A 26,623-nucleotide genomic window follows, 5' to 3' on the forward strand; every position below is an offset into this window, starting at 1 on the left:
CTTAACTATGGGATGTTTCAGGATTACCTGAGCCATCCCTAACTATAAGCTTTATCAAAAAGGAAAGTTTTAAGCCTAATCTTAAAAGTGACTACCTGACCAAGAGACTGCAGTTGTTGTGAGTATCAGTGACGGGCAAGAGGCTGAGAACAGGGAACTGGTCACTCACTTTGTCGTGTGGTGCTGGAATAATAACCTCATCTTGAATACAAACAAAACAAATTAGATGATTGTGGATTTTATAAGGACCAGGAATAAGCCAAACAATATTTCCATCGTAGGAGAACAGATGGAGCTGGTTGAGATTTACAAATACCTGGGTGTTCACATGAACAGTAGACTAAATTGAAAATGCAACATAAGGATCTATCTTCAAAAGAGGACATAACAGACTGCACTTCTTAAGGAAGCTAAGATCATTTAATGTCTGCATCGAGATATTGTATATCTTCTAAAAGTTTGCTTTGGAGAGCCCAATCTGCCGAGCAGCAATCTGAGGCAGAAGCAGCAGAGCCTGTGACTTAAAGAAACTGAGCAAACTGATACTTGGTCAATTTTCAATTGTCTCTTATCCCCAAAAAAATCTGAATATGCTCTGAAAGTTTTTTCTTGTTTGTTAGCTGGTTTTCAGGCCCCAATAGTTCGATGTGATGGTCATGCCTAACCTGTATGGCAATGCTGTTAGCAACATGTGTGCTGGGTACATTTTCATTAGGCTCATACACAACAGGAATGCAGGAAAACATCTCCTCTTTTTTGTTTCGAGTATGCCATTTCACTCAAATACACCACACTGCATAGTTTCGAAATGCCCAAACCTGCGGGGAGTGCCAATTTAAAATAACGCAAATCCCACAGCTCTGGGCTTTGAGCAATCAGGTTAACATAAATTTGGACAATAGCTACACTCAGTAACTGTTGGAGTATTATGTAAGAAAGAGCATAGCATAACTAGCCTGAGAGCTCACACTAGCATACACAGTTAACCAAGCTCAGTTTATCACACACCAAACTAGTAGAAAAATACTTGACAGGCTGTTTTTTCTCAAATACTTACATTTCGTTCATCTACAGTTTTCCACAGACAGTTGGAAGTGATCCCTCATTTTTAGGGACAATATTATCATGAGCCATACATTTAACTGGCTGGCCCTGGCTGGGAAAACACTGAGCCACAGATAGGACCGTCAAAGTAACATAATGATCAGCTGGTAGTAATAGACATGTCACAAATACAATAATAAATCAAATTAAATTTCCAACTTTAGACTGGAAAACTGAAGAAAATGTTAAATAGAAGTCAGATATCCTTGTTGTCATATATAACATTAAATAAAAATAATGGTTGGGCATTATTAATTCATAATTTTTTCTATACACCCTGACATGGCTGAGACAGATAGAAGAGATTTGGGCAACAGACATCAGAGAGAAAAAGCTGAGTCAGACTCAGCAAAACCCCCAAACAGCAGACCAGTGACAGGGTAAGGTTGGTGTTGATGACAGGGTTTGTTTGCTTTGTTTCTTATTTTGTAATATCAGTCGAGGTAGCTAATAGGTAGGAAATTATGGGACATGAAAAACACAGTTTTATACCAAAAGTAGCATCTTTAAACAGATTTTTAAAGCATGTACAGCTACTAAAATAAGCCATTCCCACTGTCTGCAGTAGCAGGTTTATCATCAGTGCTCAGTGGAAGTAAACTTTGTGGTTCAGTACCTCTCAGAGAACATGTGTGTCGCTATGATACCATAAGAGGGGATTTACTCTGTAGTTTAACTTATTTTGAGGGCCTACATGTGAGAAGTTATGGCCAGTAAATGTTTGTTTCTGTTGAGAAAATGTGGGCTGTGCCCATTTTTGTTGCCCCAACCACAGCATCTTCAAAATTTACATGGACACCCCCATGTCTTTTGTTCTCAAAGATGCTGAGCCGAGTTTGATCTATTGAATTTAAATCACAGATGTGTGGTCTGTACAGCTGCTAGGTTTTTATTTGTGTTTGCTCTGTAATTTATTTATTTTATTGAAGGGTTCTGGTGAAGAGCTGAACAGGTGATTCTTATTCTGATCATGCCTTTTAATGGCTAAAATTGTGATGTTCTATACTTGAAAAAGAAAAAAGACCCAGACCCACCAACAACATCTTTGTCTAAAGAGTGGGCCATCCAGGAGCAAATTCCCTGGCTATCCTACCCATGGCCATGCTGCTGGCATTCTGCCTGCTGCTGGATCACCTGAAGCTCCATACTTATGCAAAAATGATCCACAGAGACATCCTCTCCACTGCCACTGAGACCCAGGTATGGTTCTGATATCACTAAAATGAAGTCCTTTGTAATGGAACAGTGTGTATGTAAAAAATGGGAAAGAAGAGCAAAAACAAGTTATATTGTATGTGTGATAAAAAATTGTCTAACTGTCAAATACTTTAATTCCAGGTACAAACTGGAAGGGCAGCGGTCTGCTTTGACTGGCTGGGGACAGGGAAGAGGGGGCAACAAGCACTATAAAACCAGGCCAGGGATACCTGCTAAGAAAGAGAAACACAAGTTAATGACACCAATTATGTCATATGTACATGGATAGTAAAGAGAGCAGAGGGAGGAAAGGTGCATCGTAGGAGGTCCACCAGCAATCTAGACCTATAGCAGTATAACTATGAATTGTTTCAGGGTCACCTGAGCCATCCCTAACTATAAGCTTTATCAAAAAGGAAGAATTTAAGTCAACTAATTTAATGACAATTATTTCAAACTGCTGACATGTCTACTCATTTTGCAACAACTATGATGGCCAGTAAACTGGATGACTTTCTCCGTGTTGTAGATATATTGTAGTATGGCATAAGCATGCATACTACATGCATAAGCATTTTTGGGGGACTTCACAGTAAACTTTTTAGAAATAATATTAGATAAACATAATTAGATAATATTCTGACTTTCTTCATTTACCTTAAATTAAAGTTTAACATGATATCTCATTTGGTATAAATTTTACTTTGGTCTATATCTTTGCTTGTCAACCTAGTTTAAACCTGATTTGATCTTAAAAAACCTCATCACTATTTTTTGGTCTTTATTTTTAAAGTCAATGTGCAATATGCATTGTTATTGTATTATTTTAGCATTTATAGTTAATTGTTGAATGTGTGCACTTTAATTTAATTTTCACTTAAAGATTATTATACTGCTGATAAGACAACCTGTGAAAAGAAACAAACATGTCAATTATTGTCTTCTGCAAATACAGAGTGTATGAGAATTCTCCTGTAATTTGAATATACTACCCTTTGTAACTGCATTTATGTACACCGTTGTTCTTGCACTTAATGTGTGTTCTCTTGTTTACAATCAAGAACTTTATTTACAGTAAAAAAAAAATCTGTTTTTAATTGCATTTAGTCTTCTTCTTTAAAAATGGCACAACATTGATCTCTTTGTCCAAAGGTATCCTAAGGTCAACTAAATTAGACTTATTCTGTTGATGAGCAGAATAATGTTATTCATGACGCAATGGGCACACAGTATGTGGTTTATGGAGCTGAAGGGAAATCCTAGTGTGAGTTGACTGACAGGGTGGTTGACAGTTATGTAGCTACTGATCATTTTACCTATAGAACAGGCACTCTTTGTCATCATAACAACATGCAGAAGAGAAGCAAGTTCTGGAGTAACCAGCCAGGGCTGACTGGAACTGATTTTGAGAGGCAAATAACACTTTGTATAACACTTCATCACTGTCTGTGAGTGCTGTCGTGCTACAAGGTTTAATTTAATTCAATTCAAACTTTATTAAAGACTCAAGGTCCAAGACAAAAAAATAAAAAAGACAACATTGCATTCAATATACAAATCAGTCACCCTCAAGGAGACAACTGTATCAATGGCTCCACAACTGGGATAGGTATCATATAGTGCTAAATCGTACATTAGATAGTCCCAAAATAATTCAATTTTCATAGACAGTAAGGTGGAAAATATATTGATACAATGAATTTCCTCAAGCAGTTTCAAAAGTGCCAACTCCTCCAACCACAAACATTTGACTTGCACTGCATCATCTCGGTCTCTTTAGAAATAATCTCATGACATTAATGGAGATTGCCATTAATGGTGAATTAATGGCAGAATCATCATCTCTGGGTTGGGGGACTTGATTATATACCTGCGTTCATTGAGTGTTCGGTAGCCATCTGTGTTGTGTGCAGAAATTCCAAAGACAGGTTAGAAGCTAGAGAACCCACCCACCAACAGCCTTCTTCTGAGTGTAAAGTACTAAAGTTGTGCACATACCCAGGAGCCCTCACTTGCAATTAACCTATTTTGCAACGCTGTCCTTGTCTGTATATCGCCACCCGTTGGCATAGCGAGTAACTGCACCCTATTTTTGTACATTTTCTCAAGCTAAGCAAGTCTAAATATTCTGCATTTTTGTACGTGATTCTACATTAAAACAAAGAGGAAACTACCCATTTGTGCATGTCGTTATTTGTGGACTGTTGTGTGCACTTGTGCATAGTCTTGTATGGGTTGCAAATATTTTTCAGTCAGCTGTGGTACCCAAATTGACAATAATCCACAAATGTAATGCAATTCACAGACTTGAGAGCAGGAGATGTACAAATATGTAAAACCTGATCTACACATACAAGTGTATGCACAAAAAATTTTTGTGCATACAAAACCACATTTTTGATAAATTAGTAAAATATTGCAGATAACGCATAAAGGCATAAGACATAAATATTTTAATATGAAAACTGCATCTGACTGCAATCTAAAATTAAAGCAACTTTTAATAGTGAATCCAAGTAGTTTTGTCTTAAAAGCCATTTATTCATCAGTATCAGTCAGAAACTTCACGCATACAAACATTAAAAACACTCACTAAAACTAAAAAAATGAAAAACAAAAAACTAGTTTTCCAGGAAACGCAACAATTACTTGTTCATTTGAAATAAAGGTGCTGTGGCTAAGTATAGTACCATTTAGGAAATCTCAACTATAAAACACTAACCTTTAATTATGTTGTTTGTTCATGTGTCACATGTTCATCTGAAATGCTGGTCTCAAAGGCAAATTAACTACAGATTTCCGTCAATTAGTATCTGACAAACTAGCCTGTGTGATAACAGTATATTGTATTGAAATGTAGCTATCATGTCACAAATGTTATGCCAGTCTGCCGTTACTGAAAAAGTGGGTTTATAGCAGGTGAATGTAGACATACTAAGACAGCAGATCGGTCTGCAGATCATACCCCATTTCCCTGAAATGCAGACCCATCCATACGTGCTTCAGATTCAAGCATGTGGACAGATGGATACTTCAGCAGGAACGAGAGAAAACCGTTTTACCTTGGTACCCACAATGCCTTGAATAACAAGGTGACTTTAGTTCAACACAACAATAAAAAAAAATAAAAATACACACAAAAAAAAGTCTTCTGAAGAGTTTGGTCATATTTAACTGCCATAAACTCAAACTAAATGAAACACTGTAAACAAACACCTTTATATTCCCATTGAGAAATGTTCACCTCTGGCTGTAGCTTTATTCCTCAGACATTTACCTCCAAATGAGGGCCTTCTTGAGCAACTTACTAAAAAAGATGTTTCCCACTATAGAAACATTCACTTTCAGAGTATCCAAGATTATAAAGTTGCTCATACTATATATTTATCAGTTTGGGCTTTTTTATGCCATCTGTGACTCAACCTCTTGACTCTGTACATCGTTAAACTGCAAGTTAACATCATGTTTTCTGTTCCCTCTAATCGAAACCTCAACCGTCAACAGGAGAAAACAAAAAACACACATTCCTGACAAAGTGTTTCATGCTGACAGTGAACGAAATCGCTCATTGACGGGCATCTATCAGTTAGAATTATGATGATATGAAATGTTCTATTACATTTCAAGACAAACTTTCAGGACATGTTGATACTGCTGTGGCTGAATTTCAAATGAAATTATGAAACCGAGTTACAGTATAAGACTATTAGCTAACACCCCTTCTAAATCAAAGTATATTAAAATCAATTAAAACCATCTTGCCAAACCGTCATTGACTAAAGAGATAAAGTGTAATCCTTTAGAGGAATTTCTACAATAGGATAACCATAACTTGTCCATTACAATTTTAAAAACACTAAAGGTTGCTGTAAGACAAAATGAAAAAAAAAAGAGGGAAAAATTACTCGTGAAATAATTCAGAGTGAGTACATACATGATCATAAAGTTGATCATTCTGTTACTTGAAATTCTTCATTAAAACATCTTTCCTACCAAGAAAAACAATACTTTTACCTGAGCTAGTGAAATTTTGCTTCATTCTTTTAGACCCATTTCAATTTGTGTTCTCAAGCATAAATTAACCGTAAATTTTTTACTTCTTTCACAGCATATACTGCAACTACCCCTAATAATATTAACGTGAGCATTTATTAGTATTGTAAGAAAATATACAGATAGAATCCGAGCCTCAGATCTTTAAAGAGCAGTGTGTGAGGTTGTGGACCTTTGCAGCACTCTAAGACCCTGAGATAAAGTCATTTACTGGACTGTTACCTTACAGTTGCATCTATCTGGTGTTATGTAAGTGGTGCCTGTGCTTAACACTCAAGCTTATCAAAGGCACATAAAATACAGAAACCAAATGTCTGACCATGATGAAATACTGATTTGCAGTCAGCCAAACCCAAACTGGTCTCAAATTTTAATGACAAGTTGGTTTATATGGCTTCAAGATTGCGTAAAAGGGTGATATTTCTCTATGAAGACTGTGTGGTTGTAACTGCTGCGCTTGAGTGTTGCGGGTCAAGTGTGTGTGTGTGTGTGTGTGTGTGTGTGTGTGTCCCTCTTGAGTCAGTTTTATCCATTTTGTCCTTAGGCAGTGTCCTCATCCATCTTTGCAACATCATCCAGTGTGACAGCAGCCAACTCGACATTATTTGCCCCACTGCCTGATTTTGATAGAAAGGGAGCTTCTAACATGGCGGTGCACTCATCTCTGGGGTCCTCCCTTTCCCTTCTCTCCTCCTCTTTCCTCTCTTTATCCAACAGATGGTAGTTGATGCCCATACCCACAAAGAGGAAAACACTTGACACCATGAGGATGATGCCGCAGGTGATGTAGGTATAGTTGTAATGGTGATAGTAGTCATAGAAACTGCCTGGAGGTGAGAAGACAAAGAACAGGTTATTATTTCCTCAGTGAAAAGTGAACTTCAATTAAATCTAAGAAATCTAATTAATTCCTGGATCACTGAGATTTATGGTTTTGTCATATTCAACAGCAAACTCAAAACATTTCCCGTGCTAGTTTTCTGAAATTTTATGGCCAAAATTGAATGGTAAATCTGGCCAATACTTTGTAGACTAATGGCCATTGACAATCAATAGCTTTTGCCTTTCAAAGTGAAATGTGAAAATAGATGAGCAAAAGGACCACAACAGATCAGAATGTCCCCACTGCTGTAAATGCCCTTGCCAACACACCCCTCTCCTTGCTGTGTTGCATGCTGGATGTCTTACTTGTTAGTGGTGGTCCCAACAACACAGGCGCACACTCCACTATTGTGACGAGACCCACAGCTGAAGAAAACCTCTGTGCTCCTACCAGGTCCATCAGGGTCTCAAACAACACTGCACTGAGCCAGCCAAAGGCAAAGCCAAAGAAGATGGCGTAGATCACAAATCCTGTGTAGTCCACTGACAGTGGTGCCAGTACATGACAGACGCCATTGTAGAGAACAGAAGCAGCAAAGTAATACTGCACCCTGGGGCGGACCCACTTGGTGTTAGCCAGTAGGCCCATGGCAGGCCGGGCAAACATGTCAACAAAAGCCAACACGGACAGAAGGAAGGCTGCCTTTTCTTTGCTGATGTCCTTACTCTTGGCGTAATTAGAAAGGAAGACAAGTGGAGAAAACAGTCCGAAGAACATGACAACATTGCCCATGAGGTAAAGCAGGAAGCCACGGTGTTTGAAGAGTGTCAGGTCAATGAAGGAGTTGATGGTCTGGATGACTGTTTTCTTGGGCTGTGGCTGTGCTTCAACTTCACCTTTCACACCTTCTTCAGGGTTGGGCTTCAATGGCTGAGGTTTGGGTCCAATGGGTCGCATCAGTGAACCAGCCACACAGCAATTTAACAGAAGACCTCCCAGGATGAGGAAGCTGCCTCTCCACCCAAACTCATCATACAGCCACGTGTTGACAGGAGCCAAAGTGGACAGAAACACAGGGCTGCCTGCCATAGCAATGCCATTGGCGATGGGCCGACGTAGGTAGAAGTATTTACCAATCATGGTGAGAGCAGGATTCAAGTTGAATGCTAGTCCCAAACCTAAAAGAAAAGAAAGAGTATGAAGGGGCTCAGAATGAACTTTTTTTTTTAACGTACATTTACCAGTCATACAAATAAAGAGAAAGGGATCCAAAAAAAGAGGGACACTTTCTTTCTAAACAGCGATAATTAATCATTTTTATATGTGTCAAATCGATGGGGCCCCATCCTTCAGGTTTACAATCAATGAGTTCATAATTCGGTTGTTTTGGCTGCAAGAAGCAGGTACGTCATTTCAGTGAAAATCATCTTGAAGAAAAAAAATTAGATAAAAATGTAAACTACAGCTTAAAATCAGACCCCATGTACACCATCCACATAATGTAGCTCCCTTAAGGCCGTCCAAGCCGAGCATAGTAACTGTAGCAATAAACTGAGCATCCACACAGCAGAGCAATAACATTCGGTAAATAGTGATGTCAGGTCTGCACTTGGCACTCAATCTGTACCCTGGTCTAAATATGGATGTTGATGACCTGCTGTAACTGCAAGTTGTGCAAACAAAGAAATAGAAAACTATAAGGCCGTTTGTCCACAAAATTCTACATGGACAAGAGGAGTTTGGACAATCAACCACTCTGCTATGGTAACTGTTGCTATGAGGGCATATTTAATTAATACATTTCTATGAGTCAATACATTTCTATACATAATTACTACATTTCTATGATGATACATCAGCAATTATCAGAGGACATCAGCTAAGAAAGCGCAAAGAGACTACAATGGGGTAGACTATACCCAAGACAGTCTGATTTCAAAGAAAGTGTTTAATGTACATTTGAAAGCTCACATACAAGGTACTCAGAAATATCAGTAATGACATTAACAGGACAGAAAGTTATCAGAGGACGATAATTGTTGTTGAAAAGCCCTTAAGTATTATTAACGAAATGAAGTCAGAAGCATATAGTTTTAAAGATTTAGAAACTTCTCAAGCTTTAGGAGCTACCATTTGTCTCCAGATGGGGGAAAATTTCCACTGCAAAAGAACAGATTGAAAAGCTGGTTCTGCTATTGTAGGTTTTCTCTTAACGACATAATCTCCCATCTCTTGTTAAATTCAGGGTTTCAGAGGATAACATTACATTTATTGTCCTGTAATTTCAGTTTTGATATAGCTCTATAAGTCCCATTAGGGATGGGATATATGGCAAAAAATATCACGGTATTACTTTCTATATTGATCCATCTCGATCTTGATCAAACAAAGTTTTCTCCCCTAGGAACTGAATAGAACTAGATGAATGTAAAACTGAAATCTTTAACTGTAATCACAAATTCCATAAAAAGTCTGGGTCACAAGACCCGTACACATTCAATTAGTGATGACGAGACGAAGCCTCATGAAGCACTGAAGTTTTCCATCCAAGTAGTTCAAAAATGGGCCGAAGCTTCATGGCGCTTCATTTGCTCGACTGCGCCATCAAGTGGACAATGAATGTAAAGCAGGTGATGATTGAAATGACAACGTGGCTTCACACTATGTTGTCCACCATAATAATAATAATTAATATAATCGTATTTATCATATTTAATATATATGCTATTCATTCTGTGTTCTTGTAACAAAGCTACAAGAATTTCTCTATGGGGTTAATTAAGTATTTCTATTCTGTTTCACACAATTATTATTGTGTGCCTGCCTTATTAGGAGAAATCAGCTCAAAATGCTCCCAGACAGGAGAACATCTCTTTTTGGATGGCTCCATAACAAAAAGGCAGCTAACAATGAACAATAATGCACGTAAGCCTTCATGAAGCGGTCATGTGGTACGGCCGGTTTGCGAGGCCTCGAACGTCACCACATACGTCATCGACACACGCCTCAATACGCGCTTCACAAAACATATCCTAAATTACTCATTACAATTACGCACGCTTCGAAGCCTCGACACATCACTACATTTAATGTCTTTTGCTATGAAATACTAAACTAATTTCTGCTTCGTTTTGAATGATTTTCATGCAGGTGGCAGCCACAAATGATGAGATGATGCTTTTGGCTGGAATTTTTATGTTTTCTGCATAGTGATTAAACAAATTAGTCATGTTTCTTATTTTGGCATTCATCAACTGACAACAAAGTTTGCTCATTGAATAAATCTGTTCATCATTTTTACTGAATCCAAACCGCTTCCATACTGATGTAGTGAGACCTTTTTTGTCATCTACTTCAACATTTTGGGAAGTTAAGTTCAGTCTCAGTCTCACTTGACTTCCACTACAGTCATTCTCTCCTACATTTCTGCTCAGTTTCCTTCCCAAGTCCGCTGGTAAGTAGTCGTGTTTTTTCCTTTAAGGGTTTTCTTGGCAGTTTGAAACCAGCTTAGAGGCACATTACCGCCAGCTAATGGACTGGATTGTTGTGAGGAATATACAGCTGGGTGTGTGGATGGATTGACTGAAAATGTTGCATGCTAATCACTGATATCCAGATACATTTAATCACAATCTAATTTTACGATCGGTTTATCGTCCAGCCTTAACTCACATGACCAAGAAGAGACTGCATGCAAGGAAGCTGGACAGAGCAGAGCTATAAACTAACAAAACACTAACCTCCTATTACTCCAATGCAGAAGTACAGCTGCCCCACAGTGTTACAAAAAGAAGCTGCAACCAGTCCCGACCCAGCCAGACAGCCACCAAGGATGATGATTGGTCGACTTCCGAATTTGTTCACCAGGATGCTGCTGATTGGGCCTAAAGAAAAAAAGAGGTGAGAAAAACATCATTATCATATAAAGCCTAAGTTTGCAGTGAAAACAACAGTACATGCTGTAGGTCTAAAAGAAACAAACAAACGAAAAAGAAACAAAAAAATTACTGTACTGTTACAGAAAATGCACTCATACAGGACTTAATTGTTCAGCTTTATACATTTTAGACTCCAGACTAATGGAGACTAATGTTGAGCATTTTTCTCCATTAAATCTGTATCTCTCACAAATATCTATATATTCATACATCTCTCTCACACATCTACACACATGAGCATCTCTCTCACACATCTATATATGACCATCTCTCTTACACATATCTATATATATATGCATGCATCTCTCTCACATACATATCAATATTTATATAGCTCTCTCTTTCACATACATATTATGAAATACATACACACAGCGGCCATACCAGCCTGAGAGGCTGCTGGTGAGGATATTCTCAAAAATACCCCTGTAAAAAGTAGTGAGGATAGAAGTAGGAATGTTAGCTCTCCTCATTCTGCGCAGGAAGTGTAGGCATTGCTGTACCCTCTTGACAAGGGAGGTGGTGTTAGTAGATCATGTCAAGTTGTCTGGAATATACATCCCAGAAACTCAGACTCCTCAGCGCTGCCTTGGATGGTGAGTGGGGTGTGTGGTATGAGTTTACTCCTAAAGTCAAGGGGGATCTCCTTTGTTTTGCTGAATCATCATCATTGCTGATGAAGTCCACTGCTATTGTGCCATCTTGCAGTGCCAAGTACAACAGGGTTACCAGAATGAAAAACAGAGGGCTTAGCACACAGCCCTGGGGAACACCAGTGTTCATGATGATGTCTCATGAATCTTTTGCAACTCGTACTGCCTGTAGTCTGTCGGTGAAGTTCAGTAACCAGTTGCACAGTGGGTATTGATGTCAAGTGAGTAAAATTCTCTGAATAGGTGTTGGGGATGATTGTTTTGAAGGCAGAGTTGAGGTCTAACACCGGCTTTTTTCTTAAAATGTCTGTCCATAGGTGGCTCTACCGGAGCCTAAGTGGGTAGATTTTGTTTTCCAGATCACATGGGCCCAGTGCATCCAGGCTATAAAAAGGCCCAGGCTCCAGCAATCTCTCTCTCTCTCTCATCCCTGCCACGCATTCTTTAGGTTGATGTCTGCTTTTGTTTAATTCACCACTAGCACTAATCACCCATCCACCCTTATATTACTGAAATGCTAATCCTTAGTTGCTTATTTATAGCTTAACTAAACTCATATTGATCGCATCTTGCTTGTCCTTTCCTGTTTTTTGTCATGGCCTACAAAACTGGGTTGTGACGCAGTAATCACCAAATTCAAGAGCCATATAGTCAAATATGTAGGGGGAGTTTGTTAAAATGTAATGTCATTACATTTTAACAAACTCCCTTTTTAAACAAAGCTGCAATTTCTGGTAGCACACAAAATTTCATGACTTTTTGAGCACATCAAGGCCCCAAAAAGTAAATTAATTGACTGGAGAACTAATAAAAAAAAAGCTACAAAATAAAGATACCTCGACTACAAAATAAAAAATTTTCCTTGACAAAACAAAAGCTTATTCCTTACTCTGCTGGCCTTGAGAAACAAACCTTCAGAACTTCAGGATGTCTTACCTCCACCATACATGACAGCCAACATGATAGAAGAAATCCAGGACACCTGACTGGGTGTGGCTTCAAAGATGACCTCAATGTCTTTGAAGAATACAGTGATGGATTTCGGGAAGGCATAGGAGAAGCCAATGCAAATGAAGGCACCCGCCACTACAGCCCAGCCCCAGCCACCTTCAGGTGGGGTGTACCCCACAGGCCCACCCACCGCTGCAGGCATGTCTGCTAAGGACGATGGACAAGCTGCAAACCCAGTCAAAAAACTGCTGCACGGGGACAAGTGAACTTCAGGAGACACGATCAGCACCTGTTGGGAAAAAAAATCAAAACAGATTGTGTAAGAAAACAAAAGAAGCATTCATCCTCAACTATATTCTATTTAAAGTCTCGTTTTTCGCTCGTTTGCCCCTTCTGACAGTCAAGGGACTCAAGGGATATCATAATTACAACAAATCTGTCTGAGCTTTGCACCGGCACAGCCATGCAATCGAGTTTCTTATCAAGCTGAAGAGGCTGACAAAGACACCTTTAGAAGCAACCAAAATGTCAAGTTACAAGATGTGCTAATGTTACTGTTGTTGACAGAAGAAAAATACTGTAAGTTGTTCCCTGTTGTACGGTTTGATTTTTCTGATGAACATTTAAGGATTAGAATGTGATGTATGTAATAGTTCAATCGATGAGTTGGCTTCTTCTCCCTCGTGCTTTTTTCCTTCCTGGTCAGTGCTCAAACTAACAACTATTCCAACTGTGTGACATTATCCAGGCAGTTTGGTCCGCTTTCAGAAGGGCAATGTGAAAGTGAATCACACCAAATGAAGGTGTGAAATTTGCCCAATCAAACCAAGGCCCCCCGGACGATCTTGGTGTGAAAGTCCCCTTAGTGTACGTTTATTTATTTGGTAGGAAACCGTGTAAGGTAAAATCACAAACTGTTGGAGACAGTCATTCAGCACTGAGCACTCCAATACAAAAAGCTTAATGTCATCCAACATAACAGCTGATTCCCCTTGAAATTCTGGAGGGTGGGGGAGATCAAATCCACAAAATGCCATACTAGCTCAGACACGACAACCCAAGCCTTGAATATATTTTGACCTTTGGTGCATAAATTATGTGGGGAAATGTCATCCAGGGGCTACAGAGTAAATCTGGAAAAGACTTGCTGGTCCTCTCATGTTGCTCGCACATACTGGCCATATCCAGCTTCAATTACCTTTCAAACACGCAGTCATGTGCACTTTCACATACTTAAGCAAAAATTCAGTTCCCTCACCCTGAAGATCAGATCAAGTTTACTTTAACTAACTAAGACAACCCCACCCCCCATTCTGCTGCTGGAAAATAAATAAATAAATCAAAATCTGTTCCATTCAGCTAATGACAAAAATAAGTCTCAGGTCCCAAATAAGTCACCATTTTTGTAGGAAACTACTACTTTACCAGCTAGTAGCTAAGAAGCAAGAGAAGTCAACTACCAATCAAAAGGTTGGCAGTTCAATTTGGTAAATGTGGCTTGTAGTATAGCATTATATTAGATTCGCATGGACAGTTATCATCAACATGCTTATTGCCAGCAGGTGTTTAATCACAAAAAAATTTGCTCTTATGCAGCAACGCGTTTTATTTCTATGACGAGAATATCTTACCATATCGCTTCTTCAACAGCCTTTTCATGATTAGTAGGACCCTTTGCTTAGTATTATATATGTGTCAGAATCATTTGTTTTCACTTCAACAAAAACTTTTTTTCCAGAGTTCAAAATGTTTTTGTTGCATGCAGAAATAAAAATGTTTTTCTCTGTAGCAGTTCATTGATTTCATAAATGCAACTCACCATATTTATATATTTATACATAGCATAAAGTTAACAATATATGCAGTGATGTCTTCATTTTAGATATCAATAGATATTTTGTTGCTTCCTTTCTGCGGGAAACTGGTCCAAATGGCTCTTTGAGTGTTTAAGGTTGTCGAATAAACAATGACAAACACAATAAGAGAAAAAGATTGGGACCATTTCAAAACAAACGCAAAGTGAAAATACTGCACAGTGTGTCCATTGTAAAATCAAATTAGTGTACCAAAATAGCACAAAGTCAATGCATCTCAGCAGACAGCACCCAGTAAAAAAAATATATAGTCCACAGAGCAGAACACACACAAGGTAAAGTTTCATGTTAGAATTTTAATGTAGCTAAATCAGTAGGCAAGTCATGAACAAAAATATTCAATTACTTGAGTAATCAATGGAATAAATCATGAATTACTCAAGTGCCTAAATAACCATGTGCTGCAGCTCCAGTACATTGTAAAACCGAATTAGCTAACCACAATAGCGTCAAGGCAATGCAACAGAATCTTAGCAGAAAGCATCCACTTCACATATCAGTTCAGTCCACTGACCAGAACACACACACGGTAACGTTTCACATTAGCTAACTTAATGTAAACTGGTAGGCTTGTTAGTTGAGAAGGACACCAATATTAAAACATAAGCAAGCTGAAGTTTGGGCAGGGGGGTAGACTATCTTTTTTACTATTTACATTTATTATTGCAAACGTATTTCTGATCCAGTTACACAATTAATCAATTGGAATAATTAAGAAAATACTTTAATAAGCTAAATCAATCAATCAATCAATTGTCCCAACTGTGTTGCTCACCACATTCTGCACACTGTTAAAACATTACACAGCCATAATGGATACAAAAAGTGCCCCTCGTAACTGAAAATAGGTCAGATGTAGAGATAAAAACAAGGCTTCACAAGCAGCAACTTGGGGGGAGGGGTCAAAAGTTGGACTGTCAATGGATCAGACTGTGGCCTTGTATTATCTAAACTGATGACAAAAGTAAGATTTTACATGCAAAGATTCTACTTGTGCAGATGACTTCAGTAAATAAACAAAAGAACATTTATAACTTACAGAATACTGTGTGCATATATTTGCAAGAATGCTAAAATATAACAGCATTTAGGAATATCTGTGCTGTCATTTCCACTGAGGTTCCACTTCTCTGCTAAAGCACAGTTATGCATCTGTATGCATGCGAGTGCTAGTAAAGCAGAACAACTCAGTCAAGAGTTCTCAATGAGGCCATTCATTCAGCAGTAACACATTCTCTTCAAAGTGAGCAGGGAAGCAAAGGATACCTGCAATTCTTGATTATGGAACTTTACCCAAAATATACTGTGCAGTTAAAATGACAAGACACGACACCTTCTTGCGTTGGATTTAATTCAGACATAGTCTAATTACAATACATTATATTCCCTACATGTATTTACAAGCTTAGCATTAATGACCCCATAAACCTTAAAGGTCTGAACTCGCATTAATATGGTTCTAAATAGCCCAATCCACAAACTATTGTAAAATATACATAACAATCTGGCAGTCCAAGAATATAGGTATGCACAGAAGTGAAGAAACTCTACAACAACAGTGCATAATGTACACACAGCAATTAATTATTAAGAGCAAACACATTCAGGACTGAAGCTGAAAAAAACCAGACTGCACCGAAACTTCTCTTCGATTCAATCCCGAGTGCAGAGTGTGCATGAGGAGAGAGTGAAAAGAAAAATTCCCTTTTAACAGGAGGAAATCCTCCAGTAGCACCTGAAGGTAAGCTTGTGTCTGGCAGCGTTTACATTTTCCTGGCATATCTTAATTAGTGACAGATAACCACAGTAAAGAGGTACCTCTGAGAACATTTTCTGACAAATTTAAGAGGCAGATTATACCTTTGACAAGGGGACATACACTATATTGCCAAAAGTATTCACTCACCCATCCAAATACTTAAATTCCAATCACTTCCATGGCCATAGGTGTATAAATTCAAGCACCTAGGCATGCAGACTGCTTCTACAAACATTTGTGAAAGAATGAGTTGCTCTCATGCATCATTAGCAGGTTTGTGCAGAACTTAATCTTTTGAAGAGATCAATTTCATCTGAATCAGGTGTGTTGAAGCAGGGAAACCTGCAGGACAGTGGCCCTCAAGGTCTGACTTTGGACATCCCTGCTTTAGATCACGTGTGACATCAGACTAACTTCCAACATCCAGGAAGTGGTGCAATGACTATAACTTAATACTGACATGTAGATGTGTTCAGGCCAGGAAATATGACTGCTACTGCATGAGTGGATAACAGCAATTTCCTGTTACACAGTGAAGGATTTACATTTTACAGAAAGCTATTAAACTTTATATGAAAATGTGTACAATTACCGTAGACATCAGATTTGATGCTGATTGGCTGTTCTGCGAGTTAGAACAGCTTCTTGGGACAGACCAACTCGAGCCAATTAACCTCCCTTACAGTGTTTCCCACTGCTAGTTATTGATAAGCAACATTATGGCTAGGTTTAAAGAAGAAGAAAAAAAGTCTCTTGCCTTCTTCAGCTTTACAAGACAGTTCTGGAGGTCTGAAACCTTTGAAAATATGAACCTCAAAAATTGACTCCAGATTATCTGCCAGTTACCAATGAATTTCTGCTGACTGTCAAGGAAACTGTTACACTGTGACATTCAGAAACATCAGAGTTCAAGGGACAAAACCTCGGGAACTGGTAAAGTCAAAGGAAAGATTGAAGTCTGTCATGTGCATGGGAAAAAAATTTAATTTAAAATCACATTTTACTCACTCACTTTCTGCACCACAATTAGATTGTGTTGCCAGGTTACACATTTATGAATAAACAAGCTGCTGTTTTGGGACAATGTAGACAGCATGAGAGCACCCTGTGCATGTGGCTGTCTGCAATCTTTCCATTGAACTCCGACCTGCAGAGCTAGCATGTGTAACTTATGCAGCTCTATGCAGAAAAGATAACACATTAGGCAACAGTCAAATACCCTGCTGCACCGAAGTGGAAATCAGAGCCAAGGCTTATGATACCAATGTCAAAAAGCTTGTGGTTTTGGCTCTGTGCCAAACTTGCTGAGCTACCAGGGTTGGAGGACTTATATTATTATTGGTATGCCTCAGCATTTATTGCTGGAAAGTCACTTAAAATGTATGTTTTTGCCACTTTTTTTTTTTTTTAATTGATAATGGTCAAATATTCGAAAGGTGATTGTGAATGCGTCTGCTGTTCATGACACTATGCTTAGGTTCCACGTTTATTACATTTCTGTTTAAACTAAAAAAATGACTGAGGCTGACATTATGTAGCAGAGGTGTACACTTCCAAGTGTTGTGCCCTTGAGCAGTATCATAATTCACTGTGTTGTAATTCGTCAGCTCCTCGAGCAACAGTGTTTGTAATAGGTCTGATCAAAACTTACATCGTAGGTTTACTGATTTCAAGTGGGGTGCAAAAATAGCAGGACTCATCATGAGGCCTTCATGAATGGAATCACGTCGGTTGAATGCGGTGCTATAAAGCTCGTTAATGTAATCATTTGTGTAGTATCGTTGTAAAAGGATTTAACACTAATCGATACGGAAGAGATACAGTCATTCTCGCAAGAGGCTAATGAAGAAACTAAACTAGCTCTTCTAACGCGACAGCCTTTGTCAATTATTACAAGTTCGGATAAAAAAGGACAAACCATTCTATCAAGGGAAACTTCTTTGTTGCGAAACACCACACTGACACCGTTAGTCTACATACACACACCTTGACTCACCTTAGGATTTTGTTGACTTAGCTGTACCTGGTCAAGGGCCGATTTCAGCGTGTAAGACAGTCCCCCACGTTGGTCTTTTCAGAGAAAACAGCACCACGTTGATTGTAACCGCTCTGGATACCACACACCTCAAGCTATATGGTGTTTGGACGATGGTGGCAGCGTTATACACTTGGACGCATGCGTACAAGAGACCTTTGTACGTGATGGGGCCGAGGGAATCTGATACATCACACGTACGATGAAGGCGGAGCCCAGTCTCACGGTTAGAAGCGCACGTACCTAATGGTAAATTCTCACAACATTTAATTGAATCATACAGACTGAATCATACAGACTCTTGACAGTTTTTTAAAAAAAAACTAGCATTAAAGACACAATTGTCAGTGGTTATTCAAGATAAACATAATCACTTATACTGATACAAATTATATTATATTAGTCAAAACTCAATTTGTAATATCTAAAAATCTTAAAATAGTATTATAATCAAAATAAAGCCGTTATGTATAGAAAGTATCTACAATTCAATTCCTTTCAGTCAAACTGAACAATTTAATAACTATTAATAACTACTGTTTAATAACTACAATTTAGACTATGTACAATTACTTATCAAGGATGAGTTACATTAGTTTTAATTGGGCCTGTGTATCCCAGACATTCATATTTACATGAATAACGCATATGCAGTTAATTATTTTTAAATTTTTTGTTTGATGCAGATCTAGTGTTTTTTTGTGTCAACCCCCTATTATTGACACAAGCTACACTAAAAATACTTTGTTTTGAACATTTGCCTTCTGACTTTTTACCCTTTTAAGGGTTAACACACAAACTCACAATGTCAGAAATGATTAAAGGGCATGACTGTGTGTGTTATACAAAGAGAAAGCAGTTAACAATCAGCAGCTCTTGGTATACAAGTTAGAGACGCACATCTTTGAGCTCTGCACTCTGCCCATGTGATTTTTCTTTTCCTTCCTCTTAACACAAAATCAATACAATTAACCATCACACTCCTGTTTCACCTGAAGTGATTGTGACAAAATCCATGTCCACGATAAGCCAAAACTATCTAAAGTGTCTTAACTGGCTACCACTGAGAATTGTCCGTTCTTATACAGTGCCTTTTTAACCTTGCCTAGTTCCTTCAAGTACTTTACATGTGTTTCTTATTTTCTCATTCACACAGTCTCATTCATACAGAACTTCAAAATTGTATATGCATTCTAGATACAGTTCTTACAATTCTTACATGGTAGCCCCTAGATTTGTTTTTAGCTGTAGTAGTCTAGTAGAATCTTTATTTTATCTCTATTTTGCTCTGTTAATCATTGCATTTAATGAACTTAGTCTTTTTTCCCTCAATTGATCACAAAGCATTCCCTCTTAAAAGTGTTGAAAGATATTGATTTTGTGCACTATTTTTGTATGTTTTCCACAAAAGTAAAATATGATGAGTAACACAAACAAATGACTAATTTATTAAAAAAAATCTCCATGTGTGTTCTCTAAAAATGAGAGGCTATAGCTCTTTTGTGCAATTTAATTAATTTTCTTTCACTTACCCTCAAGAATGGGCACAGTATGCCCTTGGTTTTCTAGCAAGTATATATTGGTTATCATATGTCTGATACCATTGCTTGTCCTATACAGTCCCACGACACAAAAAGCCCCTCTCAAGCTAATGTACAGTTAATTTAATTAACATTCCATCCTCTTCCGCTACAAACAGAAATCACATGCCTATGATCCTGCAGCTAAAAACATAATTGGACTCTGTCCTCAAATACTCCCAGTAGAAAGATTTGCTTTGTTCCATCTGGAATGGCTCGACATATCTAATTTGCATTTGCTTAATTACCACAGGCATCAACACCTTCTGCCAAATATTTCTAGCTGACATCATTTAACAAAGTCTCTGCCACAGTAATGTGCATTGCTGGATCGTTCATAATATTCTCTCTGTTTCTGTCTAATGACAAGGAAAAAGAAAGGCACCAACAGTGAAATGCTTAGGCTTGAATGAATGAGGCGAGAAAGAAAAAAATTTAACAATTGTGTTTCTGCAAGAACTTTGAATTACCCTTCATTAAATACCAAACTATCAAGTATACATGTATACCAATTATAGATGAGAAACAACCATGCACACTCACTCCTAGGTATATTTAGAATCGCTGATTAACCTAACATGCATGTTTTTGGATGGTGGGAGGATGTCGGAGTGCCAGAAGAGAACCCTTGCATTCACAGGGAGAACATGCAAACTCCCCACAGAAAGGCCCAGGAACCTCCTTGCTGTGAGGCAACTGTGTTAACCACCATGCAGCCTCACCAGGCAGCCGTTTTCTCCAAAATATTTATCCAGCCTTCTAATTTACTACAGGTAGGATTACCAATATAGTTTGCTTATTGTGTGTTTGTCTGCTCTCAGTGCTCATGAGGATAAAAAACAGATAAAAGGAAATATAGACAGATCAGAACAGAGACAGAACAGTCCCCTGTGGAGCTCCTGTGTTAATCACTTCAGGACCTCAGCACTACCTCATGAAATAAAACGAGAAAGACACAGATATGAGGGAGGCAAGACAAAAAAAAATAATAGTGCTGAAGATAGCCCTGCATGTTTTCGATGTTTCCCTCCTCCAACACACCTGATTCAAATGAATGGCTCCTTGTCATGCCACTGCAGAGCTTTATGACGAGCTGATCATTTCAATCAGGTGTGGAGGAGGAGGGAAACATCTAAAACATGCAGGGCAGTGGGTCCCGAGGACCGGAGTTGAAAAACCCTGTAGTAGCTACTGCACAGGAAAAAGTGAGATGGGGTGTTGGATTTTATAATTGTTCAGAACGACATTTTGGGGTTTAGGAATACATGCCGCACATGAAAATGGTGTTCTGGTTTCCTATGCTCCTCTCCTCAGGTAAGTGTCATTAATCCTAGAGCACTAATGTTGGGGGATTTTCACCCATGTCCCAGGAATGGGTGGACTGAAGAACAAGTTCCCAGCTGCATTATCCATTTAACTTTTTTATGAATCTCATTAACAGTTCCCTAATTTTTCACTAATTTTAGAGTCTTTTTATAGGGCCCCCCCATGGTGTTTTATGAGGCATTGTATAGCTGGAAATAAAAAGAGAGTACTTCAATTTGCCATGTATTGTTGGGTTTGAATATGTCTTGATGAGAAGTATGTTTGGGGGGTATATTCTATTGAACAAAATAGACTCAACGCACTCAAAAGTGTTTGTTAGTATTCTAGGGTTAAACACCCTGAGAGTCTTTATCAATACGAGTTGGACTATACATAACATACTGGACAAACAAAGCTGTTCCAGTATGTTATGACTCACTGCTTGTCGGGTTTACACACCTTGTAGTGTAGGGTATTTGTTGAAAAATATACATATGCATACACACACGCAGTTTTAAGGAGAAATTTAGGTCTCAAGATAAGTTATATGCCTGTGAGTGCAGCAGGTAGAGAATTCCATAAGATGGGAACTCTAATAAATAAAGTCTGATCTCCCTTAGTCACAAACTGTGACATCAGGATAGCAAGAACAGCACTGTCTTTGGATGTCAGTGGTCGGGAGGGCACATACCAGGTCAAAAAGTTTGAGATGTGTTTCGGGGCAAGGCCATCAAAGGCTTTGATGATGAGCAGTAAGATTTTAGATTAGATTAGATTCAGCTTTATTGTCATTACACATGTACAGGTACAGAGCAACAAAATGCAGTTTCACATCTAACCAGAAGTAAAATAAGCAGTGAGTGCATGCAGCATAAATAGTGTGGTACATAGAGGTATGTACAGGTTACATACCTCTATGATGGTGACGTCAAGGAGCTCATTGTGGACGTTCTCTCCCATTATATGGATATACACGGATCTCAAGGAATCTAAATATCTTCCGAAGGACGCCGACTTTCACCAAACTATTCTTGGTGAGTAGATAAACCTATTTCATGCCAGAAATAAGGTCTGGGTTTAAAAATACCGGAGTTCCCCTTTAAAGAAAATATGGCCGCTGTCATGTTAGTTTGTCTGAGAGAAGATATACAAACTCCAAATCTAGCTCAGAATTTTTTATATGGTTCAAGGTTCAAGTTACACTGTGCTGTGGACTTCTCTCTGCCAGACAATCTGATCAGAAAAAAGGGTACCACCCTTTTGCAAAATAAACTTTTATATTGCCATACAAACAATGCCAGATCAACACTTTGCTGTACCCTGGGCAACAATATTCAAAGGCCCCATGATCATGACCCCAGGATCACCATAATCTGGCAAAATACAGAATAAATTACAGTAATATAAATATGCTCAATACTTCAATAACTAACTATCATCAATTGCGTTTTTATGTACAGATGTGCAAATGCTCATAGAACTACAAATGCACCACTATATCCTCTTGTCAAGGCCACTCACTCACATTTACTCACTTTATGAAAACAAAACACATCAGCATCAATATAATCTGGCAAAATTTACACACTACATAGTGAGGGAAGGAAGTGTCCTCCATTTTCACAAAAAAATAAATAAGCAACCACTTTCAAAGCATCCAATATTTATTTAACAACACCTATACCCTGTTATGGCTGCGGTTAGTACCAAGAAGTTGCAGGGAGCCGGGTACAATTTCAGCTTCAAAGGTTTTTAATATTAAATCCAAGATGAACACAAAATACTCATTGGAAGAGGAAGCAAGGCGGTGAAGGCAGAAGACTGGCTGATCGTGTCAGCACACACATGGAATCTGAAGGAATCATCTGGCAGAGTGGTGGAGTCTTGGCTGTGAATAAGTAGAGGGAGAGTGATTGCTGGTAATGCTGGACAAGTGTGTGCTATCTGGGTGAGACCAGCCTGCCTCCTGCCACAACTTGAAAACACAACACAAACACACCTTGAGCCGGGGAGTGGAGGGGGCTCAGCTGGAGGACTCAGAGGGCTCTTCATAATGGGTTTTAGCAGAGACACATGGAAGGCAGGATGAACTCTTAAAGCAGGAGGAAGTTTAAGCCTAACGACACTAGGGTTGATGATGCATTCAATGACATATGGCCCAATGTACTTGGGGGCAAGCTTGCGTGAATCAGTCTGAAGAGGGAGGTCACGTGAAGAAAGCCAAATCTCTTGTCCAACCTAGGAGCAGGGGTCCAATGTCAATCTGCCAATCGTTGATTTCTTGTAGCTGTCCGTGTCAAAGCTGCTCGGGCTTCCCGCCAGACATGGCGGGTGTGGCGCTGATGGGCCTGGACTGAGGGGACTGCAACTTCAGACTCCTGAATTGGAAATAGAGGAGGTTGATAACCCTGGGAGACCATAAACAGAGACATACCTGTGGCAGTGCTGACCAGGGAGTTGTGGGCGTATTCAATCCAAGGCAGGTGAGTGGACCAAGAGGCTGGGAGATGAGAAGCCACACATCGTAGGGATGCTCCTAGGTCCTGGTTTGCTCGTTCCGTCTGGCCGTTGGTTTGTGGGTGGTAACCAGAGGAGAGGCTGGCCGAAGCTCCCAGAGCATGACAGAATGTTTTCCAGACTTGGGAGGCAAACTGGGGACCTTGGTCAGAAACTATGTCCTGGGGAATTCCATGAAGACGGAACAAATGGAGCACAAGTAGGTTAGCAGTTTCTAATGCTGAGGGAAGTTCAGGCAGGGGTACAAAATGGACTGACTTAGAAAAACGATCAATCAGGGTAAGAATAACCGTATTTCCATCTGATGGAGGTAAGCCAGTAACGAAATCCACAGCAACGTGCGACCAGGGGCGATGTGGTATTGGCAAGGGACGGAGGAGCCCAGCTGGAGCACGGTGAGATGACTTGCTACACATACAGTCGGAGCAGGCGGAGACAAATTCTCGGGTGTCAGCAGACATGGATGGTCACCAGAATCTCTGCTGAATTCTCAGGAATTGTATGCCCCCGGAGGGTATCCTGAACTTCCTGCTCAACATCCCACCTGGCAACTCCAATCACACAGGAAGAAGGGACGATGGTTTCCTCATGGGGCTCATCAACTAGGGGAGAGAACTGGCGGGACAAGACATCAGGCTTGGTGTTCCGGGAGCCAGGGCGATAGGTGAGAGTGAAGTTGAATCTTCCTAGGAAAAGTGCCCACCGTGTTTGATGAGAGTTCAGCCTACGAGCAGAGTGTAAATATGCAAGATTTTTATGATCAGTCTATACGATGAACGGTTGTACTGCAGCTTCAAGCCAGTGTTTCCATTCCCGCAGGGCCAACACGACTGCTAGCAACTCCCAGTTCCCCACATCATAATTTCGCTCAGCTGAAGAGAGGCGTCTAGAGGAGAAGGCACAGAGGTGGATTTTGTGGTCGTCTGGGGATCGCCGGGATAGTATGGCTCCCACTCCCATGTCAGAGGCGTCAACCTCCACGATGAACTGCAGACTTGGGTCCGGGTGTACTAGAAAAGGGGCACTAGAAAACTTTTCCTTAAGATTATTGAAGGCAGCTTGAGCTGCTGAGGACCTCACAAAAGCTTTCTTTATAGAAGTCAACTGAGTGAGTGGGGCTGCCAACCTGGCATAGTTCTTAATAAATCGTCTGTAGAAGTTTGCAAACCCCAAGAACCTCTGGAGGAATTTGCGAGTGGTGGGAACTGGCCACTCCATGACGGCTTTGATTTTAGCTGGGTCAGGTTTTAATTGGACTTGCTCAATGATGAAACTCAGGAATGAAACAACTGAAACACTAAATTCACATTTTTCCGCTTTAATATAAAGCATGTTCTCCATTAACCTCTGTAACACAGTTTTGACATGCACCACATGTTCCTTTACACTTGTAGTGAAAATCAAAATATCATCGAGATAAACAAACACAAATCTATTCACCATGTATCTGAGAACATAATTTATCAAGGCTTGAAACACTGCAGGAGCATTAGTTTGTCCAAAAAGGCAAGTGGCCAAGGTGAGTATTAACCCTTTAGGCGCCAGAGGTTTTTTTCTAAAATCCTTGATTTTGACAAATACATTTCAAAAGGCCATGTCTTAAAACTGATAAGAGACAGAGACTTTCTGTAAATTAGAGAAATGTTAAGGATGACCCAAAATTCATGTAGGAAGCAAATTTACACACCTAATTTGCATATTATGATGTCATGGGGTGGCGGCTATGTTGGATTATAGAATTTTTATGAAATTTTCATGTTTCAATGATGAAATACAGCCTTTTTCCCTTAAATGTGCCGCTATTAATCTCTGTGCTATATTCAATATTCTATATTCAATGTGCTAGACAATGCAAAATGTTCAGGGAAATAGTAAAGAGTAAACCAACACTGTAAATTATTTCTAATAAATGGATGAAAAAATGCACACGAGCAATAACCTCATGTTTGCCTTTAGAGGTCAAAATAGCCCTATGCCTGTCCATCCAGGTGACACTGTTTGTAGTTTTTTATGGTGTGATACCTTTCATTGCATGGTACCACACAAAGACTCACCCCACACTGCCTACACCTGTATTTTGTCTGACGGCGGCCTATAGGCCGGGTTCGATCAGAACATACGACACAATCTGGGTGGTCATCAGCCTTATACAGAAAGTGACGTTCTGTGAGTCTCTGTGGCATTTCTCCCGATGACTTCTTCCTCCCTTTATGGCTGTCTCTCCTGGAGTAGCCTTCCAGTAAACCAGTTACCATGTCTTGCACAAAGACCTTCAGAGACTTGTGAGGAGCCGGAATACAGCTTCAGTTAATTATGTGAGCATTCACCATACATATGCTAAGAAAAGCATTGAAAATTCTGTTATACCACTTTCTTGATGTGTGGGGAAAGAGTTAGGTCTTCATTCTTTGAAGTGTCAATGGACCCCATGAATGAATTATAATCATCAACACACACAGGTGTATTTATTCATCTGTACCCACTAGTAGTATGTTTTGTCCTGATGCGTTTTCGAATTCACTGACATCAGACCACTGGGGAAATCTTGAATGGTAAATGGACTTGTACTTGTATAGCGCTTTTCTAGTCTAACTGACCACTCAAAGCGCTTCACTACATGCCGCATTCACCCCACTCAGACACACACTCATACAGCACGTCTTAAGATACACATCTTAAGATACATATAACTACGTGCTCATTCACACACATTCATACGGCAACATGGGGTTCAGTGTCTTGCCCAAGGACGCTTCGACATGTATCCTGGGGAAGCCAGAGTAGAACCACCGACCTTCCGATTGGTGGGCGACTGCTCTTCCTCCTGAGCTACA

At 39.4% G+C, this 26,623-nt stretch overlaps 1 protein-coding gene across 2 annotated transcripts; it reads right to left on the reverse strand.

The window, feature by feature from the left end:
• Nucleotides 1-4,812: 4,812 nt before the first annotated feature.
• LOC140271546 (monocarboxylate transporter 1-like) lies at nt 4,813-18,516 on the reverse strand. 2 transcript variants are annotated; one of them, XM_072366806.1, is made up of 5 exons: nt 18,376-18,516; nt 12,705-13,008; nt 10,918-11,061; nt 7,543-8,355; nt 4,813-7,181 (listed from the first exon to the last, which is right to left on the reverse strand). In XM_072366806.1, exons 2-5 carry the CDS (start codon nt 12,919-12,921, stop codon nt 6,895-6,897), a joined length of 1,461 nt encoding a protein of 486 aa, XP_072222907.1. In that variant the 5' UTR covers nt 12,922-13,008; nt 18,376-18,516; the 3' UTR covers nt 4,813-6,894. The 2 variants fall into 2 exon arrangements, with proteins under 2 accessions (XP_072222907.1, XP_072222906.1); XM_072366805.1 differs by having other exon boundaries at nt 18,349-18,516.
• Nucleotides 18,517-26,623: the final 8,107 nt, after the last annotated feature.

The sequence above is a fragment of the Leuresthes tenuis genome, unplaced genomic scaffold, assembly GCF_036924035.1.
Source record: "Leuresthes tenuis unplaced genomic scaffold, fLeuTen1.0.hap1 SCAF_16, whole genome shotgun sequence".
NCBI classification, from domain to species: Eukaryota; Metazoa; Chordata; class Actinopteri; order Atheriniformes; family Atherinopsidae; genus Leuresthes; species Leuresthes tenuis.